The sequence below is a fragment of the Phalaenopsis equestris genome, unplaced genomic scaffold, assembly GCF_001263595.1.
Source record: "Phalaenopsis equestris unplaced genomic scaffold, ASM126359v1 Scaffold000107, whole genome shotgun sequence".
NCBI lineage: Eukaryota > Viridiplantae > Streptophyta > Magnoliopsida > Asparagales > Orchidaceae > Phalaenopsis > Phalaenopsis equestris.
Genome location: NW_018164549.1, coordinates 5,236,846 through 5,261,126, shown reverse-complemented (window position 1 = coordinate 5,261,126; position 24,281 = coordinate 5,236,846). Strand labels below are relative to the sequence as shown.

The 24,281-nt window shown below is 36.1% G+C and overlaps 1 protein-coding gene across 1 annotated transcript in view; it reads right to left on the bottom strand.

Moving 5' to 3' along the window:
* The window catches only part of LOC110020653 (dnaJ homolog subfamily C GRV2), a 42,462-nt gene that overhangs the window by 5,864 nt on the left and 12,317 nt on the right, over positions 1 to 24,281 (bottom strand). Inside the window, 10 exon segments of the mRNA XM_020718829.1 lie at positions 12,761 to 12,885; positions 13,134 to 13,577; positions 13,664 to 14,007; positions 14,369 to 14,714; positions 14,790 to 15,233; positions 17,165 to 17,459; positions 17,837 to 18,181; positions 18,281 to 18,504; positions 20,116 to 20,613; positions 20,715 to 21,107. Coding sequence (XP_020574488.1) covers positions 12,761 to 12,885; positions 13,134 to 13,577; positions 13,664 to 14,007; positions 14,369 to 14,714; positions 14,790 to 15,233; positions 17,165 to 17,459; positions 17,837 to 18,181; positions 18,281 to 18,504; positions 20,116 to 20,613; positions 20,715 to 21,107 — 3,458 coding nt within the window.

Below are 24,281 nucleotides of genomic sequence, written 5' to 3'. Positions count from 1 at the left end.
ATCACAAAAAACTCATAATATCCTTCATGTGTCCTAAACGCTGACTTAAGATCAATTTTTGAGAAAATGACTGCCCCATAAAACTCATCCAGTAACTCACAATCACAAGAACAGAAAACTTGTCCAACATCGTCTCATTGTTCAAAGCCTAGTAGTCCACGCAGAATCTCCAACTTCCATCTTTTTACTTCACCAACAGGCCTAGACTGAAAAAAGGTCTCACATTAGGCCTGATAATCCCGACCTCAAGCATCTCTCAAATCAGCTTTTATATCTCATACTTCTAAATCTGGGGGTACCTATATGGTCTGACACTGATTGAGGAAATACCCTCCTTTAACGTAATAGCGTGCTCATGCTCCAATAAGGGAGGTAACCCGCTTGGCTGTTGGAGGACATCCGCAAACTGTTGTAAGAGCAACTGGACCCCTTTAGGAAAGTCTGTCAACTTTGAATTTCGAATCTCATCAATGCTCTGCAACTCCACAAAGTACCCCAAGACTGCTCATCGACTCGACTTGACCATGGTTTTGAGCGACACCACAGTTTTTCATAAACTAGCATCGCTTCTCAGCATCACCTTCCTACCCTCAACTTGAAACTCCATCATCAGGGCCTTCCAATCCACCTTCATCTCCCCAAGCGTTCGCAGCCACTTCATATCCAAAGTTATATCCATATCACATCCGTGTTGCCCAAATCTAAGGAAAAAAAGTCCTCCACCACCTGGAAGTTATGTAGTGTCAGGACCAACGCTTTGCAAATTTCCCAGCTTTTCTCCACCTTCCCTGTCACCATCATGACGCTAAAGCTCCCTATAGTCACCAATTCCAACCCTAGCTTCTCCACGACCTGATTTGAGATAAAGTTATGTGTGACATCGCTATCTACCAACATCACAATCGGTCATTCCTTGATCCACCCACTCACCTTCATGGTGTGATTCGGGGTAAATCCCACCATAGCGCCACATTCAAATGCATATGCTCCTCCTCCACCACTTCCTCCTCTAATGCCTCACTATGTATCCTCTTCCTGAACTAAAAGAATTTGAAGGGCACGCTCCTTGTAATGGTGGCTGGGGTATATTTCTCGTCACAGCGGTAACATATTCCTTTTGCTCTTTTATCCCGCACTTTTGCATCTGTGAGGCACTTGAAATTATCGTTGCCCTACATTCTTTTCCTTCGACGTTTCTTTTTGAAATGGCATCGTCCGTGTCCTCTGTGTCGTGTTTGTCAACGTGCTCTTATAGAATTCTCCAATGTTGCCGCCCTTGTTGGTATTTTTCACCTGTTTCTTATCTTCCATCATCTAGACAAGCTCAATCATTTCCCTCAATCCAATCAGTCTCAAGGGGCGGATGGTTACTCGTATGTCGGGATTTAGACCTTTCAAGAAGTTTTCATTCAGTTCTGCTGCAGAAATACCACTCAACCTCTCTGACAAGAGCTCAAACATCTCTCAGTATTCCGTAATCGTCCCCTCATAAGTCGAAGCATAGAATTGCATGTGTAGATCTTCTTCCTGAAAGGCTCAGAAACGCTCCAACAAGCAATCCTTAAACTCCTCCAATGAGTGCATCAGATACCTTGTCTCTATCCACTGAAACTACGCAAAAACCTTACCCTCCAAACATAATCCCTCTGTCATGAGTTTTTCTTTCTCAGTCAACCCATTGATCAAAATACAAAGTATCGCCACCCAACACACCCACCCATGTGCATCATCCCCTTCGAAGATTGACATCTTCAGTTTTCTGACCATTGCATCTCCAACCAACCTCTTTTTCCTTCGGTATTTCCCATGTATTTAGGATGGAACTCCCTCCTTCGATCATAGGCATACACATCTCCTGATTCCTTCCTTCCTTCATCATGCCCTTTCGTGCCCCGTAAACCATTCATCCAATTTTCGACCCATTCCCCTCCATCAGAAGTCTCCACTTCCCCTCCTCTCGGAGTCCTAATGATACTCTTATTGGTAGATAATGTCTTCCTCATTGTCTTCTCGTTCAATCTCCTTCCCTTTGACTTGGCCAAGGATTCCTTGATCAACCCTTGGTTAGGGTTTGCAACAGGAGCAATCAACATGGCCTTGGACTGCAACTACATAAGCTTTATCATTTTCTCCCGCATTTCTCTTATGCTCTAAAATCCATCCACCATTTGATTTTCAATGGAGAAAACCTGCCCTCCATTGTTGTGATCGTTTCTTCCATTCCTGACCTGATTTATCCTACCTCTCTTTCTAGCACATCCACTTTCATTGTTGTCGCCCCACCAAGATCTATGCTCTGATGAAAATTTGTTAAGCTCCGGAACCAAAATCAGCAAGCAATGACGAAATGACAATAATAGATGGAAAAACTCAAATGAGGGCTTCTCTTACGAAAAACAAATTAATTAAAACAAGCAAGATACCAAGATACAATGATGATCTACTTTCAAGTGGTTGATCGTCTCTTCCACAGCCCATGATGTCGCTAGGAACACCACAAAAAAAAAAAAAAACAGCAGCTAACCAAACATGCATTAACAAAAATCCAAGTTAATCCCCTTAATAAAATCTTTCCACAACATTTCAAACTTTCCTTCCCAACTTCCCTCCAAACTCCTTCAATTTCTCTTCTTTAAGTATGGATTAAGGCCCCCGTGGACCCCATAAGCTCCTTGCTTTATTCTGTTGCGACAATTTGCCGCCCCACTCCTCACGGAAATGAACGGCCTGCTTGCTGTTGTGGTGGACTGGTTCGGTGGCTCTGGATCAGTCCAGGAGGCGTCGGTTCACTTACGAGCGTAACAGGGTGATGGCAACAATTGGGAAGAGGTTGTTGTCGGTGGGGTTAACAGGTGAAGTTGGGTTTGGTCGTGGATGGTTGTAGGCGAATTGGGATGGGAACAACTGCAAGGCAACAAGGAGATAGGGGTTTAGCGACAGCTGGGGCGAGGGGTGGAGGGTCACGGGATGTCTATTGGAGGTAGGTGGAGCCACCTTGCGGCTGTGGTGGTCACGAAAGGAAAAAACTGCTTAAGACATGGTTGGGAGCAGGTAGGGGTGGGAACCGGCGACCTTTTGTCGAAGCAATGGCAACAACTGAAAATGGAAGATAGACATCACCTTAGAACGAGTTACAGTCAAAGCAACTTCTTAATATAGCCCTCGAAAGGAAAAAGGAGAACATTGACGGCTGTCCAAACCGAAAACTGAACAAAAACTAACCCTAAACAAAGCAAATGACGTATTTATAATAGTAAATAAGCAAGGAGGGGAGGCCCCACCCCCCACCTAGGGCCAGCCACATGCTGAACCAGCCCCCCTTTCTAAACCGACAGGTTAAACCCTCTAGCCCCGCGTCTCCAAATTGCTAAAAGAGGCTAGAATTGGTTATAATGCAACCACACATCAAGTGATTGCACTGAAGATGATTGGTCCAAGTTATATAAGGTATTTATTTCGTCTTACATTTTATCTAAAATTTATATTTATTAGTTATAAATTTTAATAATTATACTTGTGATTTAATAACATATAAGTCAATAAAAGTGCAAGAATATTTCAAAAAAAATGCCAATGTATTAGTCTCTATGTCATATTTATGGTGACACAACTGTACGAAAAACTACAACATCCTTCAACCAAAATCCTTCCAGACACTCAGGAAGGAGAAGTTGGAGAAACTGAAACAAGACAGAGGAATCCATGGATAAGGAGAATAATGATGATTCTGCACTAAAGCGAAAATTACCTGCAAAACGTGCCAAAAAAAAGGCTATTTTGCGATGTTATTGCCCCTGCCCTCTAATCATTAAGTGAATGCTCGAAAAGAATAAGTGATATGATTGAAAAGAAAATATGCATATCAATTGGATCTTCAACTGAAACATCTGAATCTCTATTGCTCAAATGTATGAAATTTATAAATTCAATAAAAGATCAAGATGATTTTAACTACTTGAAAGCTTTACAAAAGTTTTCAAAAAATGTACTGTGGATGGAAATGTTTCTTCATATACCTAATAACAGAAGAAAAGTCTGAATTCTTAATTTGAAATGACTTGCTTGTCATGATGAACCTTAGGAGCCTTCATTATCTTATTTATTTGTGTTAGTCGGTGTGCTACGTATTTCTAAGACTAGCTTTCTACCATTTATTTTATGTTGTAAAACAATTTATTAGTTTGACTTATGATCATGTAATTTTAATTCACATCATTTGTTTGTGTTAGTCAGAGTGTTATGTATTTATAAGAGTACTTGCTTTCTTCTATTTCAATTATATTGTAGAACAATTTATTAATTTGATTATGAAGATGTTGCACTTTTGTTTCATTTTAAATTTTTCTTGAACAAGCTCGAGATAAATGTGTTCATGATTTGGTTATGGTAATATCATTTGTTATTTGAGAATAGATATTGTTGTGCAATGCATATTGAAGGAAAAACTACAATTTATTTTATAATACTGTGAGCTTATTCGTTAATGTTGGTAGTAGCTTACTCATCGGGCAATGCATGTTGAAGGAAATAGTACAATTTACTTATTAACGTTGTGAAGAGTTGTGGCATTTAGATTGGATATGGATCATGGAAAAATGATTGTATATGAATCATGATAATCGGTGAATGAGCATTTTTCTTCTGTTATGCTTGGTTTTTTAATGTAAAAATCATAAATTCCATGGTGAAGCATATAAGAATTGACATTCTTTTCAATTATTACTATTTGATAGTTTATATTGCTGAATAATTTTTATTTTAGGTGAAACATAAAAGGATCCAGCTTCCAATTTTGAAAGTGAATCTGAAGAACTTGAGCTAGCAATCGCACTTATTTGTGTTGATGACTATAATAGATGTTATTTCACTAAAGAATCATGTTGAAGTACAAGTCTTTAAAGTCACAAGTTTTCTTGAATTTATCAACTATGATGAAGAATAAAATCTTATGGAAGAATCAAAATGACTGAATGTAAAAGAACAACTTGCAATGTTTATGCTAATTTTATCGCATAATGAATGCTTAAGAACGATTTCCTAACAATTTCAACATTCAATGGAGACAATTTCACAACATTTCAAAAGACTTTAAAGACAATTTGTCACTTAAGTATTGAGATAACTATTTCATTGATCATTTGAGATGTTCCTCCTGAGATCAAGTATAATCTACTATGATTTTTTAAGGTATGTTAAAATTAAAAATTTAGTCATATCTTTATTTGAATTATGATTGCTAATTTACATAAGTTATATGAATAGAATTGTATGGGTGCAATTTATGAAACACATATTATTGCACACGTACATACATAGCCAACCTAGAATCTAATATGTACATATGGATTTGACAATGTTTTACATAGAGGGAACAACGAATGATGCTAGGATATTTTTAGAATGTGTATCAAATCGTCAATTAAATTTTCTAATGCCACCACAAGGTATATCATTTTTATTTTCGCCAACTAATTTTAAAGTATTTACATAATATTTTAGTGATATCAATATATATATATATATATATATATCTGTGTGTGTGTGTGTGTGTGTGTTGAAAATAGGGAAATAGTACCAAGTTGATTTAGGGCATGCCAAAATTTCAGGCTTCTTATTATCATACAAAGGAATAAGGTATTAATCCCATGATTATCACGAGGGCACCCAACCTCAAAGACAAAAACTCCTTAATTATAGACACTCTTCTTTAAGATATGTGTTGAGCGATGTTCTGGAGTTATGAAGCAATATTTTCAATCCAAAGTAGAATCTCCTTATGATTTACATAACGTTAGATTATAACTGTTTATTGTACACTGCAAAATTTTATAAGATCACAGTCCAAAAAAGATATATTATTTGAATTATATGAAAATGAAAATTATATAGTTGATATAGAAAGAAGATCTATGTCAACTCTTGTATCACAAAGTGCCATAAAAAATAATATTTCTCAGCCTCAGGTGCAGTACATGACTCTTTCGTGGCCATGAATTTAGAAAGTAGATTGTAACATTTTTTAATGTTTATCTTCCAATGTTATCAATATAATGTTACAATTTTCTTTTTATGCCGATGTTATAAGCTCATTTGCTTTATTATCCAACATATTTGTTATTATAACGTGAAGAAATGATTTGCATGTAAATGACCATTCTATTTAAATATTCTAAAAAAAAAAAAAAAAGTAGAATTTCTTATTTTTTAAAATAAAAAATATATAACCAAACATGTTTTTTTTTTATTTTTTTAAAAAATAAAAAATCATAACAGTGCCAAACTTGTTTTTTAATAACATTAAAAAAAACAATACAAACTAATAGCAAAATAAAAAGTGTTCCCAAATAGACCCTAAGTAAACGTTAAATCATAAGGCCCAATTAAGTGCTTTAAAACCCTCTCTTGGCAAACACTACAAATATCTCTAGCACTCTCCTTGATGCAATGAAGCCAATCATAAACACACCAAATCTCTTAGAGAATTTTGAGCAGCTTCAGGAAACTGGAGGATAAGGAAAGACTAAAAGAAAAGGGAGAATGAATTAATCTACAAGAGGAAGACCAAAGAAGATATCAAAGATAAGAAATCGAACAAACAAGAAACAAGAGAGCACCAAGAGAATTCAGGATTTGACAACGAATATATGATGTGGCTTGAATTTGTGATTTATGTAGATGAAGGCAAGGCTCTCAAAATGGAAAACTGATAAATTTATGTCATCTGACCATAGGCTTAAATCATACAACCCACAAAGGCTCTAATTCATTTTCATGAATCTCATTCTAAGTCTATTATTATTTGGGTTTGGCTAACCCAACCATCATAAAAAGAAAGTTATCTGAAATAGGCTACATCAAGGCCAAGCTAGCCCTAAATCAATCACTCTATCTTGGTGTCAAGGAAATTTAGTCTATCTATTTTCACAAACTATTTGTTTAGTCCCTACTTTAACTAAAATAATACTTGAAGATCGTCCTTTGGCACCATATTAATAATATCCTACAAGTAAATTATTGAATGTTAGAGGTGAACTTTTTGTTTTTACATTTTCTCAATGCATCATAGATGAGTCAAAGAGAAGCTTTATAGCTAGAGGATACAATTAACCATTCATTATACTTCAAAATTTTACTTAAATACACAAGGAAAATATGAAACAAATGAAGAGGAATAGATTTGAACTAAAAATAAAAAATTTCTCAATTAAAAAAAACATTCCTATATAGAAATATTCTATATTTGTGCAAACATGGAATGAAGAGGGTGAATAATCCAAACTCCATCTCAAGCTATGTTGCAGATGCCAGTCGTTCCCAACTTCAAATTTTTAAAGCTAGCATACGCATCATGCTTTTGTAAGAAAATCAAATGTTTAAAAATTTGTAGGTATGTATATAGGTATATCATATATCCTAGTAATGTCGGCGTCCAGGAGGGAAAGAAGCGAGAGTTCATGAAACTGAGAGAATCGGTCCAATTGGCCGAAACTTAGGTTTCTATAACAAACCTAGGAGGTTCTAGAGTGAATGGAGAGGACCGAGAAACTTATGTACGCAAAGCTGAAGTCGGTCTCCAACTTGCTAACAAGGTGAACTTTGGTTGCCTGAATTCTCCTTATCAGCCTTCGTCTTCAAATTGGGAAAATTTTGGGAACATAATGAGGAACAACATAAGATGAATCTAATTGATAGTGAGCACACCACAACGTTCTAACAGGGAACAAACTATATTGGCATGAATGGACTACCAACTGGATAAATGAATGAGAATGGGTGGAAAGGGGGGTGATAAATCTAGTTTATACATGCAAAATGTTGTTATGTAACTATTTTGACAAATGTCTATTTCCTATTACTTAGGCTTCTTAAGGTTGTCTGAAAAGTGGTGCTAATCATCATGTGAGAATGTGGGGAATGAGAGAGGTGGGTATAAATAGCAATTGTCAAAAGTTTCCCTAACAATACTTTCTCCCTCATGCATTTTATTTTCCTTCCATCAGGCCCATCCTTCTAATTCCTCCTTGTCCATGATTCATCTCTAACAAGTATCTACTTCAGGTGGTATATCAAAAGGGAGCTCATAGGAGGCTCCATGAATTGGTGCTCTTGTTGAGAAGGGAAACTCTGTGCGTTTATGCTGACAACAGCAACCGGGAAGATAAGTTCATCAATTCAATTGCGGCAGCAACAGACAATCCGTTTAATATTTCTGTGGTTGTGAATATTCTTCAAGAGGTGCAACTCCTTTTAACTTTTACTAGAAGCCAAGCAAAATCAAGCATTGTCTGTTTAATATTTCTGTGGTGGTGAATATTCTTCAAGAGGTGCAACTCCTTTTAACTTTTACTAGAAGCCAAGCAAAATCAAGCAATAAATCAACCACACCAATAGTACCTCAACTAGCAGCACCCGACATTTCCATGAAGGATATTATGGATCAAATACCTTTCAAGGCCATTTAAATAACGATTCCCCGCTACTCTAGGGGAAATCTGAAGACTTAATGCCTATTTGAGGCAGCTTATTTGGTGAGGTGGCGTTTTGAAAACGCATCTGACCTGCTTGGTTAAACTGCGTTTTGGCAGCTTATGCGTTTTCAAAACGTAGAAAAAAGCGTTTTCAGACCGCACCTAGATAGGTGCGGTGGGAGCTTATTGGCAACAATCTAGCTTTTTTAAAAAAATAAAAATTTGTAATAGCCACCGCACTTAGCTTATCAACAGATTATTTTTAATCAGTTTATCAGCAGATTATTCAATAAGTTACAGCTGCCCCAAACAGACCCTTAGGGTTGGGGCAACTTATTTGCTGCTTATGCGTTTCCAAAATGCCGCCCCTTTTATTTGTTTCGTGCATTTGGAGTGTGTTCGAGGATCCGTGAGGATCCTTTTCTATTACACACCGGCCGCGGGTCAAGCCCCGTGGCCCGCGTTTCCTGTTTTAACTTTGCGATAATACCCCGGGACAATCCCCTCATACCGTGCCCTAGGTTTCTCTTCTCTGCTCTCATCCCCTAGCTCTCTCTGTTGTGATTCCTAAAAAGCGCTAAGACAAGCCATAAATGTCGCAAGTTTAAACAATGAACTAGAGCAAACCGCTTTGATAATTGGGATAATGCATGAGTTCCCAACATTTTTTTCCAACTTTATTTTCTTTTAACTCCATAGATGGAATCCTCAAGGCTTTACAATGGCTTTATTTTGTAGATCTAATTTTGATCAACTTCAGGATACTTCACTCTAATTCTTCAAAGATATCTAGCTGCTGTCAATTTCTAGCAAAAGTTTATATAAATTCAATTTTGGGAGTTTATCTCATCATATAGACCATGGATCCCTTAATCTCAAAAATTTCTAATGTATTACCTTTGTTGGAGCATATTTCCTTCATTGCTTTCCATATCTCTTTAGTTGTCTAGTAATGTACGAAATGTTTCGAATGTCATTTGTCGTAGAGTCAATTAACCATGTTGCCATGCTTTCAATTTCCAAATTATGACTCTACAAACTCTATAATGAGATAATTTCCCTTTTTCACATATAAAGATCAAAATGGATTGAAAGCATTATATGTAGTTTTGCCCATTGAGTTTGCCTTGAGAACAAACGTATGATTCAGTTAAAGTTGTTGGTGATGGCTGCTTCAAGCTTGGATGTAAGATCTGAGGTCGAACTATTATTTTTGTACCATGTCAGACTTTGCCATCACTGTCATTCACTAGGTTAAATTAAAAAGAAGAAAATTGGCCTCTTCCTTTCTCAACGCTGATGGAAACTTAAAGAAATAATAAGCTCAGAAACAAGCCATCGATGAGGAAGTTTATTCAATGAAAATAATAAAAAAAAAGCCGCTCACATAGGCAAGAAAGATGTCAAAGGTAAAGGTATAAGCGAAGAAAATCCTATCATGGAAGAATGATCTGCATGCACAAGGCCAAGACACAAGCATGAAGCAGAGCATGTGAGTGTCAATCCACTCACAGGGAGTGAGCGGAGACATGGGACTCACAAGCCTTAAAGTAGGACATACAAAAAGAAGGCTCAATATAAAAATAGATCAGGACATCAGCCAAGCCATAGGATGCTAAAGATAATATAGAAGTTAGGCATGCAATCAAGAAAAACTTTTATAATTCATGCCAAAGCAAGCCAGTTTAGAGCACAGGATGAAATAAAATTACATCAGACTCGGTGCTCTAATAACATGTTGAATTTGAAAAGAGCTAAAGTTATTTTTCTCCTTTTATACTCATAAATGCGTGGATGCCAGCGGCAACATTAGAGCTAAAAGATCAAAATCAATCCTTGGTTATATTTAAAAAATTAAATAGGAGGCATAAGGAAAAATAATAAAAAAATAAAATAAAAATTTGAATTAGTTGTCCAAAATCAACCTTTATTTGAAATATAAAATCTTTCTCATATAAGGTGATATTTTTAGAATCTTCCAAACATGAAAGGAGGAGGAATTACTAATCTGTCCTTGAGCGTTTTGAATTCCTCGTCAACCACCTCCCACATAGTTTTCACTATTATTCCAAAAACACCAAACCAAATAATATCCCTCCCATCAAATTAAATCCCCTCCACCAACCACTTGCTAACAAGATGTTCACTAAAGGGTCCAACACTACTAATACTCTGCCGGATCTTCTAAACCTCTTCCATCTATAAAATTTTCATCGCCAGATTGGTGAATATGATCTAAACAAAATCATCCTAGTTCAATTTCACTAAAATTCAAGACAAAATATGATCTAAATTTCAAACATCACTGTTAAAAAGAAAATAATGCAAATTCCCTTATCTCAAAAATCTTGACAGTACGTACTCACATATAGTTATGAGCTCATATATGACCACAAACAAAAAACCCAACCTATAGGGAGCACTTGAACCAAAATAATTGAATTAAAAATTAATTGCAAAGTGAGCAATCTTGACATCAGGTTAAACAATGTAAACCAAACTAGCATAAGAAAATCAGGTTAAACAATGCCTATGAATGCGTCATGCATTCATAGGCATGTCCTAAATGCCTTTTAGATGCATATGGAGAATTAAATTTGTTCCTAAAACGGATAACTACACATAAATCAAATAATTTTCACATTATTGAACAATCTTTGATTGAGATTTGATTTGAATTTCTTCAGGAGGGATTGATATATAAGAATCTTGCATTCATTTGTGAGATATTTGAGACCTTATTTCCTTCAAATGGGGTTAAGAGAGCTTCAATGTTTATATATTCTCTCATATATTACATCACCTTTAGTGACCTCCCTCTTGTTTCCCATTCAAAAGTACAATTCAATGCAAAAGAAAAAGAACAAAAAAAAAAATTTCAATTGAGGGTGGAAATTTCAGGTGAACCAAAAGAATGTAGAAATAGGCTCAGGCATGTTGCGAAACAGGAAACTTCTTGAGTAGCGCTTGGAAACCTTAAGACAGGTAACCAGAATGCTTGTTTTCTCACCAATGATAAAAAGAGGTTAAATCTTTTCTTCTTGATTCGTAGAAGTAACAACAAAGAAATTTGTTTTCCTCCACCAAAGTGGTAAGCTTTACTCATCTTCCAATATCTACAAAAATCTTCCATGTATACTCTCTTGATGTTTATCACTGTGAGATCATCAACATATGCGGATCTCCTCTAACCACATAAACCTTAATTCCTTTTTTTTTTCGTTCTTGATTTCTTGCAGATACTTATGGCCCATCATATTCACTCCTATGGTTGACAATTCGACAATTAGGTTAAGTACAGTCCTTTCTTTAACATTTGAAAGATTCTACAAGTAAAACTAATTAAATTTGAATTTATCATTTATTTGCTAAAATCTTCAGCCAAGTACAAACACAAAGATTTCCAACATCTAGCAAAGGAATCTCTAATACAGTCTAAAAAAGGACTTCAGAAGATCGACATCAATCTCCTTCTTGCTTTCATTTCTGCTATACTCAATGATGCAAACACCAGAATGACACTCGTCACTTCGAGGTGAGGTCCACTTAAGAAGAACTCAAAAGCTTTTGGGAAAATGAGAGGGGTGGAAGGGATTTTTGTTCATAAAAAGTAAATTTCACAGCTAAAGCTTCAAATGATGTATAAAGAAACAAAACTTGATGAAAAAGTATCACACAAACTATGAGTACAAGTTTATGATTTATGAAAAGTAGCGGACTACACTAGTGACGCAGGAAAATAAAGAGATAAATTACTGTAAAGAATAAAATGAAGTGATTAAAATAAAGTGCTTTCTAATCTATAGGAACCCAAAGTCTATCATATGTTGCAAAGGCATTCATATAATAAGAGAGTAACTTGAAAAAAAAATTACCACAAAAATTCCAAAACATCGTAAAATTATTATGAAACCAGTAACAAAGCGTGAAATTGATCACTATGCAAGATTAGGCAAAAAATGTTAATTCAAAAGGACAATATTCTAATAAAATGACAAAACAGTAAATGCATTGCATTTGATATGTTAAAGATATCCAGATGAGAGGAAAAAAGAAAAGATTAATCGTAAGTTATTGTCATCTCCCACCAAGGGGCAACCCTACAATATTCAAGCAATAAAACAGCATCCAGTTTGACGATCACATAAACTGAAGAAAAGAGTTAATTGAACTGGTACTCTTCTGATGCAATTGGTATCTACCAGTTTATGTTGAAAGCATTTGAAAAAATAATGGTACTTCAAATAAAAAGAAAATGCAACACTAATAATAAAATTCAAGTAGAAACATACTTCAACCCTTGAGCAACTAATGCATCTCTTGCTCGATTTCCAGCAACAACAACACGTTTTAGAGTCTCTAATGCAAGTATACTACCGCCTTGCCACCCTATTGCCTTCATGAGTAAAGGTACGACCTGAAAACAATGAAGAAAAAAAACTCATTGTCAGAGGAAAAAGTCTTACTGAATTACAAGTGCACAGAGATACTCAGTATTTAAATTCAGTAAATTGGACGACAAATTGGTAAATGGTATTTCGAAAGAAACATTTCTATTAACTTGAATGGCATGCAGTTTGCAGAACAAAGATTAAAAATTTCAGTGAACCACGCATGAACTAACAGACCAAATTAGAGGGCATCTGTTTTGCACATTATTAATACCTGGGGAGTTCCTGCACTTGTCGCTGCCATAGCTTCAGCACAGGTTGTGCTATTAGCCAGATGATGCAGCACAAGCAAACAACTTCGACGCACACGCCCTTGTGCAGTCTCTTCACCAGCCTCTGATGATCCATCTTCACTTCCAGTTTTCCCTTCCACAGATGTCATCGCTTCTCGCCTTCCTTCATAGGCCATAGCAGTAACAAGTTTTGGAACATAACCAAGATAACCAACGTGATCTGCTAGGGTGGGATGAACCCGTATCAGGGACACCAATGCAGAAGACAGAAGCAAAGGAAGCGCAGGATCAACAGCTTGTGTTTCATAATGTGTAGCAGCAATTGATGAAACATATTGATCCAAAAGTCCTTCCAGAAATCGTTTAGGATTTCTCAAGGGAAACTTAGGATCTTTCAAGAATAGTCTGACGTAAATGCCTCCAACCTGCATTACAGTACATGTCATAAACTACCAAGAAATTTAATATTTTTCTCAACAGTGATATGAAGCACATATAAAATAATATCTACCTGTGGCTCATCTTTCATAACATGTGGACCGGATGATTGCTCGGTTATGTCCCAGTCAACAGAACTGCCTTTCATTTGTTCTCTGTAAAGATCAGTTGCCATTGTTGACAACTGTGCCGAAAGAGAAGCAGCCATTGCAGGTGTCCAAACAAGTTCAGGAGTTTCAGTTGTCTGTTCGAGTGCGGCAATCACAGACTCACCAGGTCCATCTCTAATGACCGAAACCAAGCCATCTGGTAGAAACCTTGCTAAAGTTATGGCCACCCTAGGTCCATGCATTGGCTGTCCAACCAGCTTGCCCAACAGTGAAGCCGCTGCCGCTCTCTGTGACAAAGGAATTTCTTCTGCAAAGGTAGAAATTATGTGTTATTCCAACGGGTTGGTGGTGGTGTTGTGGGTATGGCAAAGAGGCTGAATATTTTATCATTGACTATACAGTTTTGTATGGAGCTCAAAAGTACTGCATATTAATCAGCTTTTGAATATTTGTCCAACCAGGCTACTAAATAACCAAAGAAAGGAATAGTGTCAACCCATAAAGACTGGCATGAAAAGGTCAGAAAAATCACCCTGTATCTAGAAAACATAGAACACTATCTAATTAATAAAAAAAAAAATGATAAAATATCAGTGTGATGGAATTCCATGAGTAGTCTCACGAGAATTGGCTTGCAAGCATAGTAGAGTTGAGTAGGATTAATTTACCTTGTAATGGTAAAATAAGTTCCAGAAAATAGACCACTCCACCGTGTTTAGCTGCAGCCCAAGCCAGCTGCGGGGTGCTTGCTAAAGAATAAAGTACAGCCAGAGCTCCGTCTCTACACGCAGGACTGCTGTGGAGCAATTGCAAAAGAAGGATAAGGCTTTCCCTCTCTGCAACCATAGCCTCCAAGCAAGGAGCATATGCCGTTAACAGCGAAAGTACAGCAAGACAAATTTGAGGTATACTGTTCCCAGCAGGAAAACCAACAGTAAGACACTCAAAAAGAGGTGCAAGTCGTTCCTTCATTGAAAAAATAGCAGCTAGGCTTGGATTGCGTGTCAACAGGTTCTGCATGAAAAATTTAAAAAAAAAACAATAATTAACAAGAAAATCATCACACGAACTTCCATAAAATTGATATACCTGAAGAGCAATCAATCCAACTTTAAGATTCTTCACTGGTTCATCTTCTTCCTTGTTTTTCTCTTCTATTCTGGAGGATAGAAAGCCATCATCAGAAGCTTCCACATTGTTTTGTCTATCCTGAACATTTGATGGCTCATTAAGAGCATTATTAGGATCAGCCCTAGTTTGGACATAAGAGTTCAAATGACTCAATTTATGCACCAGATCTGATACAAATTCAAGAAGAGCGACACAGAAGGTCTCTGCATCACTTATCTCATAATCTGGTTGATTATTATACACCCTCAGATACACGTTACCAACACGTAGCTCTTTAGAAAGTGCTTGATAAGAAAAGGAATATGATTCAGTCATATCATAGGAACCATCAGGGCCTTGATTGGCACGCTGATCATCTACAAATTTAAGAAGTTCTGCCCGAGTCAAAGAGTTCCAAATAATCTGTAGACAGAATGAAAAGTGACAAATCACAAAAGAAAAAAAAAATTAAGTAATAATGGAGTTCAACTTGCCTACAACACACCAAACAGAAAGGTTTTCCTCTTCATAAGAGAATCTAAAATAATAAAAATTGTAATTATCTGAATAAACTTAAGACCACATACAGACATGGTCAATTCTGCAATTCAACAAGGATTTGAATCTGTATACCAAAGCGTGATTTGTTCAATAGATATTTAGAAATGGATTCAAAATCTTTTACTAGCCCAAGTTCATACTTTTAAGAGTTTTTATGAGAAATTTGAAGTCATCAGAAAAAAATGAACACAATTTTTATTATAAATAACCGTTCAAATTCAACAGTTTCACTTAGGATTTAGTCTTATAGTTCAGAATAAAATCATTTTTATCACCAATTTATATTATTCAAACTCCATTTTAGGTTTAAAAAAATTTGAACTGCAAGTTCAGCTCCTAATAAAGGTTAGAATTCGGTTTCAAACTCAATTCAAATTTAAGAAACAACCCTTGTTCAAATGTAGGTTTAGGAAAATGTACTAAGGCAGAGGCAAATTCAAATTCCATGCTATCGAAAAATCCAATTGTTTTATAATAATTCATATAATTCCTTCTATTGAATTTGACAATAAATATGAACATTTGGAGTTTTTTTTTACTATTCAATTGACAATCTAAAACCTCCAATTGTGCTTCAATGGTTTGATCTGAGCTTGAGTAGGCTCGGATTGAACCCATTTTGGTATCGATGGATTTGTTTTATCAAGACAATCAATTTGCCCATAAACTTGTTGCAATCGAAGCTTGGAAGTACATGAATTTGAGTTTAGAAAATTTCTTACTAAAAAGCATCGAGGTTCATCCTTAATGATAAAAATTAATTGATGACACATCAGTTACCACCTAATTTCAATTTATGTTTCTTGTACCATTCGAAAACATATAGTTAGTACTGAAAAATTCTTCAAAATAACTTCAGACATTCAAAAAATCCATACTTTTAGAAGATTTGAGTATTCATGGATGTTCCACAGTATTTTGATCATGGGTATTCCTAATATTTAGTTTTTTGCGTGTTTTGTTTCGGACATCCACCGGCGTCCATTCGTCTCCCTTCGAGGGTTGTATCCAAGGGATTGGGCAGTGCTCCAACTGTATCTCTCTCCGAGGTTGTGATTATCATCCTTATTCCCTTCTGCATCTTCCCCGCAACACTCTCGACCATCCTCTCTCGCTGCAGCCGCCCCGAACAACACTCGTTTGCTGTTTTTCACTGTAGCCGGCCCTTGCTGTCCCGAAGTCCCTTGCTTCATCCCTTCATTGCGGTCATCCGGAAAACAACAAACCTGTTGTTTTCTTGCAGTCTTCTAGCTGTTCCAGCCTTTCCCACCACACCTCGCCACACCGTTTGCCACCCCACTTGCTACTCTCGCAGTCCCAGCCCTCTGCTTGACCGCCAACACAATTCCAGGCCCTCCTTTTGTTGTCCCAATCACCCAAACCATTTCCAAACCTACCTACATTCCCTGACCACCTAACCGACCTCCACCACCCATGTTTCGAGCCCTAGCGTAAGTTTGTGTCACGTTTGTTGTAAGTTCCCTTTCAAGCGTGTTTAAGTGTAACTGTTTATTTATTTCCGGTAATAATATTTGCTTTTCCTACTGCAGTTTGGGTTAACTCTGGTATCTTATTTTCAAAGCATTTGCACCGCATGCTATGTAGGGTTGAAAATTTCTTCGAATATCAGCCACATAATTGCAACTATAAGTTCACAATCTACAAAAACTATATTCCTATATAGGTGACAATAAAATGAAAGAACCCGTCTGAAAAAGTCAATAGAAAACATGAACATTATCATAACTTCAACATTCCAAACCACTATATATGATAACAGTACTTGGTTTCACCTCAGGAGACTCCAGGTTAGAATTCAGATTTGATAGAAGGTCCTTTGGCTCTTGAGCTTTTAGCATGCTAGCAAGTTTAGGAGTTAGCAATGCCCTGAGTGCATTATCAGCTGAATGATTATATGGAATTGGCACCCCATCACCACCATAACCACATAGCCTTGAAAGAGCCTGGACGGCACGGACAGCATGGAGATTTTTAGCTTTCTGCACACTAGCCCCAACACCATGTGCTTCACCCGAATCATTTTCCTCTGCTGTAGAATCAAACTGCAGTAACAGAGGCAATAGATACCTGGAAAATATTTTTTTATCATTTAAGAAATAAATGAAAATCAAAACATGAGGAAAACGGAATTAATGCCCCTAAAACAAAGAAGAACTTAAACATTCAATGGATGCTTCCCCATTAATTATATTCATTTTCCTTGAATAAATTGCCAACGCTGAAACTTAAAATAAGATGAACCTAACTTCTAGAATGTTTTCAAATTTAAAGTTTAAAACAGATATTTTATATGACACATACGCAACAGCAATTTCTTCCAGTATCATAATGTTCAAAGTCTCAATCAAACTATTTAAGATGGTCAATAATTTCATCCAGGCCCTCCAGGTAATAAATGGGAAATAAAAATAACCAGAAACTTAGTTGCAACACAGAGAACATACCATAATACACCAGCTTTAAGCAAAGCATCCTGCATTTTAGCAGACACGGAAACATGTGCTGCAGTCTGAAGGGCGGCATCAACAGCCAATGGAACAAGTTCCAGTTCAGTACAGTGAACAATATCCTCAATCAAGCCGCCAAACTTCAGCATCTCTGTTATTGCAGTGTCAAATTGACTTAATGCTGAAAATGTACGCATCACATTTGTGACAATGATTGTTGCAGGTTCATTTGGAGGAGTTGTTGGCTGTACTACACCCATACAGCGAGAAAGTAGTGCTGCAAGCAAAGATATGCCACCATCCCTGATAAGTTCCTTACCATTCAAGGAAGAAGAAACGCACCTGAAAATGAACAGTAAGATTCAACAATGACCGCTCTGTACCTTTAATACTAAAATACAGACCATACGAAAATACTATACTGAGAATCAATTTCATTACGTTAGCCAAATTAGTTCAGATGCGGCAATTAGAAGAGATGCTCTTTCAGATGAAAGGAAATTGTTGTCACTTTCATCCACAGTTACCGCATTAAGCAACATAGGATAGCCAGCATATTTGAAAGGTTCCAAGACATCACCATAACGTCTATATAAAATACATTGTCCTTTCAGCAAAAGCAGCAACCTCCAAACTTGTGGACCTTGAAGTCCTTGCATTGTCGCCTGCGCACAAAATGTGATGCACAAATGAAGTATACAAGCTTGGCGGAATACTAAAAGCAATCGATAAATAGAGTTGACATGATGTAGCATTAACAATTGCTAGTCTTTCTTTGGCACAATCTTTTAGTATCATTCATTTTTTACCACTCCTTACACAAACTAGCACAGCCACATGCATAGGCAAATGTACAAAAATGCAACAATCGATAGATTGTAGTAGAGATGTGAGTATATGCATTTATGATGGCAAAATGTAAGGAGATAAAAAAATTACTACTAAATTTAACTGGCTTGTTTTGAAAATATTCCATGATAAAGATTGCTTGCCTAATTTATAAATCAAGCTCACAAGCAGTGCAAAGCAAAGGACAAAAAAATGTAGCTATTTCATAATGTTCACTGTCAGTACGATAATGATTCATTTGGTGAAAAAGTTGTAAGGTCCATTAAGTGATAAATGCACATGGCCAATCAGCCAATGTGACAAAATATAAGTTCATCACCCAATCATTCACCATGAACCTATAAGAGAAAATAGTTGTTCTCCTGTATTACTGGCAGCCCCTCTCTCTCTCCTCACCATTGCTAAAGGCATCAGGTTTATAGACTTAGGTTTCAGTTATGTGAAGGTTTTTGTATAAAACAAAAAGCTTGCATTCCTCTCAAATAATTAGATTCGCCCTTTCTTAAAAATCTAATCTACATTTGTAGAAAATAGAGCAGTAGTGGATTATCATATCGTTTATTGAGGTTCTTGCACAATCCATTGCACTATATGTTCTAAGCATAAAATGAGAAATAAACAAAGAATAGGATGTAGAATGAATGTTTTTGAAGTAGAAAAAACTCAAATGAAATTCACATATCCACAAACTTACATGGATATCTACTAAATTTATACATTAGATAGGTTAATGATAGTTTGCAACTGTGGGGCCGCAGGTTATAATCTATAAGCATATTCACTACAACTATACCAGTAGTGGCTACGAATGAATCCACACCACTTCATATCTAAAAATTCTACATCTATGTGTGCGTGCGATATCAAAGTATAGCATCATCGATTTTGTACATAAATTTCCCTTCAATACAGGAACATAAATTCCCCTTCAATACAGAAATTTCTTGATGCATAACTCATAAGTATATTAGTTAGGATTCATAAAAGAAAGCCCACCCTCTTATCCAACGAAATTCATAAAATTAGCCTCGTAACAGGCATGGCTGTGGCCTATGGGCTGAAACCTTGTATATGCTCACAACAAAAAAGAAAGAAAAAAAAATTAATTTGAATGGTTCTGATCAGTAAAAACATTTTCCTTCTAAAACATAGAAAAAACATCCTGCAAGAAAAGCAAATGCATTGTTGAAAAACAAGACAAACAACTTGAGATAAAAGACTGCAAATGATGATCCAAAAATCTGGTTGGCGTCATAGCACTTCCAAGGGATAAAAGTATTTGATGTACAAATATTTAATTTTCTTTAAGACTACTTGCATAAATTTGATTCCAGGGATACAGTTAAATTAGCAAACAACGGCTTTCTATGTTAAATTCCAGCTTAATTGTCAAATGGTTTTTTATAAATGCAAGAATGAAAGAATACCTGCAACCGCTCATAAGCCTTCTGCACAGCAACAAATTTCTCTCTTCCCTCAGGATTTTTGTCGGGGTGATATTTTATAGCCAATTTTTTATACTGACGCTTAAGCTTTTCTTCATCAATGTTTTCAACCTGCTTGCTTGGGCTATAGTTGTCTTCCTTCATCTCTCTAGCTGGCTTACTACAGCCATCATCAGCAACAGTAATGTCATCCAAAGATATCTCCAGTATCTTGCATGCTTCTTCCTCAGAAAGATCCATAGGCCGACGAGTTAATTCCTCACGCCACATTGCCAACAATGACTGTAAAAATTCTACATGTTCAACAATAGGCCAATTTGGAAACCTTATCTCATCACATAAATTCCGGAGGTAATAACGATGACACCACATCTCATCCTTCAGCTCTGGATATGTTACTGGAGGCATGGGTGCATAGTCATACAGTGAATGGCAGTGCTGTGATAATTTTTGCGGAAAATCTCCCAGATGCTGCAAAACCTGGCAGAGAAAAATCCGAACAGATCAGATGCAGAGTGTTGTTATATAAAAAATATCCAAATTACAAACTAAGCAGCAAGATCCAAAAAACAATGCAATACCTGACGAATAAGATGTTCTGCCCTCATCTTATGCGTCCAGATAATCTCCGGGGTATCAGAATCAGATACCATTGCTGCAGCAAAAGCAGCAGGTCCGCTACGCTCCAGAACATACAACAACGACTCAGGAAGAAGTCCACCTAGTACACTTCTCTTTGCCAAAGGCAAGGATGAAGAGACAGCTGCCTCTTCACCACCATGAAATGCTTGATGTACATGTGTTAAAGAGAAGAGATGTGCAATAGAAAGCAGATTAGATCCAGGATATGCAAGAGCGAAGTAAAATGCCCCAGTACTGTAAAGTTGAACCATTGCTTTTGGGTTTCTAGTTACAATAGCCTTTAGAAGAGAAGCAGTGCCATCAACAATGCTTGGTTCTCCAGTTAGTAAAGCCTAGAAAATGTAGTCAGCATAAATAAAGTAAAATCATAAAAAGTGGATGTACAGGAAGATGTGATGTTCGAATGCATCCGTTTTCTACGAGATTGTTTGACACAACTGCATGTAATCCAGTGGAGTCATACCGCTTGCTGAGCCTCACAACTTATGGCCCCAAAAGCATCTTTTCATGCGGTTTATGTGGGCGAGCTGGGCTGGGGGGAATGCCACAGCCCAAACTCCCTGGTCCACCAACACCTTTTCGAAAGCTCAAGTAATATTCCAAAGATAACATAGCAAGCAACCACAATTCCATTTTAATTATCTTTCAAGATTGGGCAAACAACAGTGCATTAATGAGATACCAACAGAAATAAAATAAATCATAGTGAACAAGTCAAAGATAAAAATAATAAGCATAGCAAGTTCAGGAGATAGCATATTCATCCTTACCTTCACCCTTGTCCAAACTGTATATATGATTGGGTTCACAAATCATTCTCCTCCAGCATTTCTATATGAATGTTGATTCTACTTTCTCATAAACCTTTCACTTATAAAAAAATGGTAATTGGGTATGGACACTTAAAACCTCTTAAGAAAAATCCATTACATGGGAATTCCTTCAGAACACGTTTTAAACACTTTCTAAGTATTTCAATCAAAAGAGCTATACTATTAAGCACAAAAAATGCCTTTAAACTCGATAGTAAACTGAATAAATATTACTTCCAGTTTTCCTCTAAGTTTTCCTCTATAGCAATTAACATTGTATACCTGACTCATAACTCAATTCTATGCCAATATGCATAATCAAAATACCTTCTAGTATTTATCTCTTTTTCCCTCTATCAATTTATTAAAATTTGTGTTTTATTATTTGATAGAAATTGGTCCTAGAAAAAGAGGATTAAAAAGGTGAAAATTAAAAAAAAAATTAGCTCACCCTAACAAGAAAGAAAATATGAATATTACAATAAGTTTTTGAGTTTAAAAATTACTAAATACACGGGAAGGAATCCCTAGAAATCAGCATTGATATAGCCCCAATTCAAAAGCCTTCCAAAGTCCAAACATAAGCAAATTGGGAGCTGAAAAGAGAAAAGCTATAGGAGACATGAGGGCCGCATATTGATTCATTGCACAAGCATGTAATTATATCAATACAGGGAAGACTGCTACCAGTCAACCCAACCTGCCATAAAAGTGTTGGGATCAATCAAGCAGTGATCCCAGATGCGAAAGAAGATAAATTGCATAAATTCATTTTATCAATGAAGGGTTTGATAGCACTAGTCCTTTCCATTATGGAAGTGTTTGGTAGCCAACATAGTTCGGAAAAGGGCAGTTCATGTAATATTTTATTTTTTATAGAGACTAAGGGCGCATTTGTTTCAACTTTTCATCCTTCTTTTGGAACCGAGTTCTCGAATAGGGTGTTTGATTCGCGTTTTGCAAGCACCGCGTTACAAACCTGTGGCCCAAGGTTCTTCTCCTTTGCAAACGCAATCAGCAGGCAACTTCCCGCAGTGAAGTCCTGCTTCCCACATTGAATTCCCTGTTTTACCCTCACTGGCGTGATTTTTGGCGGGAAAATCATGTTATATTTACTATATAACAGCAGGGTTTTTTCTTGGCGCCAAAATCATACTTTACACATGAAGTTTTTATAATATTATAGCTTTTATATAAAGCAACTTTTGAATTGCACTGGTATATAAAACAACTTTTGAACATATATATTATAGTTTTATATTATCAATTTTTATACATGAAAGGACATTTTAATATATATATATATATATATATATATATATAGATATATAAGTTTAGAAAAATATAAAATCAAACTGACACCATATTTTTCATAGTTTAAAAGAAAGAGCAATATACTTCAAACCCTGTATCTATCCTAAAGGATAAACACAAGACTTGAAGATGAGGCTTGATAAAATAAACTAAAAAATATATGACATTTGTTTGGTCTGCGAAACTATTTTATTTGCTGACTTCCCCTATTTAATATGAAGAATTAAATTGGTTTTATATTAAGCTGGGTTCGGACAAGTATATATATATATATATATATATATATATATATATATATTTCAAGGGCTAATTAAAGCATGTATAACTTCTAATAATTAAAAAAATATGAGGGATTTTTTCGTTTTTGATCTTATTAAAAAAAATTATATTTATTTTAAAATTTTAGATAAAATAAAATAACATGGTGGTATTTCAAGCATTTATCCACAAACATCACTTTCAAAACTGAATTTTCAAACATACTAATTGTTTCTGAAGCAAACTTTTAAATAGCAGATTTCCACAACAATTTTTGAACTGAGATTTCATACAGCCACAGCTGAAATAAGCGCACCCTAACTTTTCTTTCATGTCCTTCCTTCACAAGGGTAGTCTAGTAACAAATGGGGTCTAGAGATTAAGAGGAGAAGCTAGCCTATAATAAACTGCCCCTTCAGAAAAAAAAACCATTTTGAAGAGTTTAATTTTCAAGTTTTCCTGAATAAGAGAGGGGATTCCATGTTCTAAGGTAAGTAGAGAAGGATGGTGATCATAATGAAATCTGAGACCACTACAATCAATCCCAGAACTCCATCTCTAGCAATTTTCCAAAGGCTAAAGGAAGAAAAATTCCTACGAAAAAAAGGCCTATAAATGAACGCCTCTGTAGGAACTGAAAAGGGGTGAATGTTGTTCTTGTGTAGCTCGGGGTATTCTTAACAGGCTAATAAAGTTTTGGTGTATTTGAGCGAAAGTTTTGAAAATACCAATTTGTTTCAGAAAAGCCAGCAACCCAGACTTTATATCTGGTTGTGGTAGGTTTCCAAGATGGGCTGCAACAGAATTCATGTTTTTGAGAAGATTCAGGCGGTAGTGGCTAGATAGAAAAGGGTACGAGGAAATAAGGAATCACTTTGGTGTAGTACACCCTTGCTGTTCTTGCCATGCAGCAGTATTAATCAGGAAAACATCTTAAGATCACCTTTGAACTTAGGAATTCCATCGTTATCTTGAATCAAAAAGTTTTTAAACTAGGTTCTCAGTTTTCATTTGCTCTTTCCAGTTATTTAGTAGGATTCTAGAACAATTAATCTACTAATCAATTCTAACTTTCTTTGCAGGTTCCCGGATGAACTTTCATTCCAGCTAGGCAAATAGATC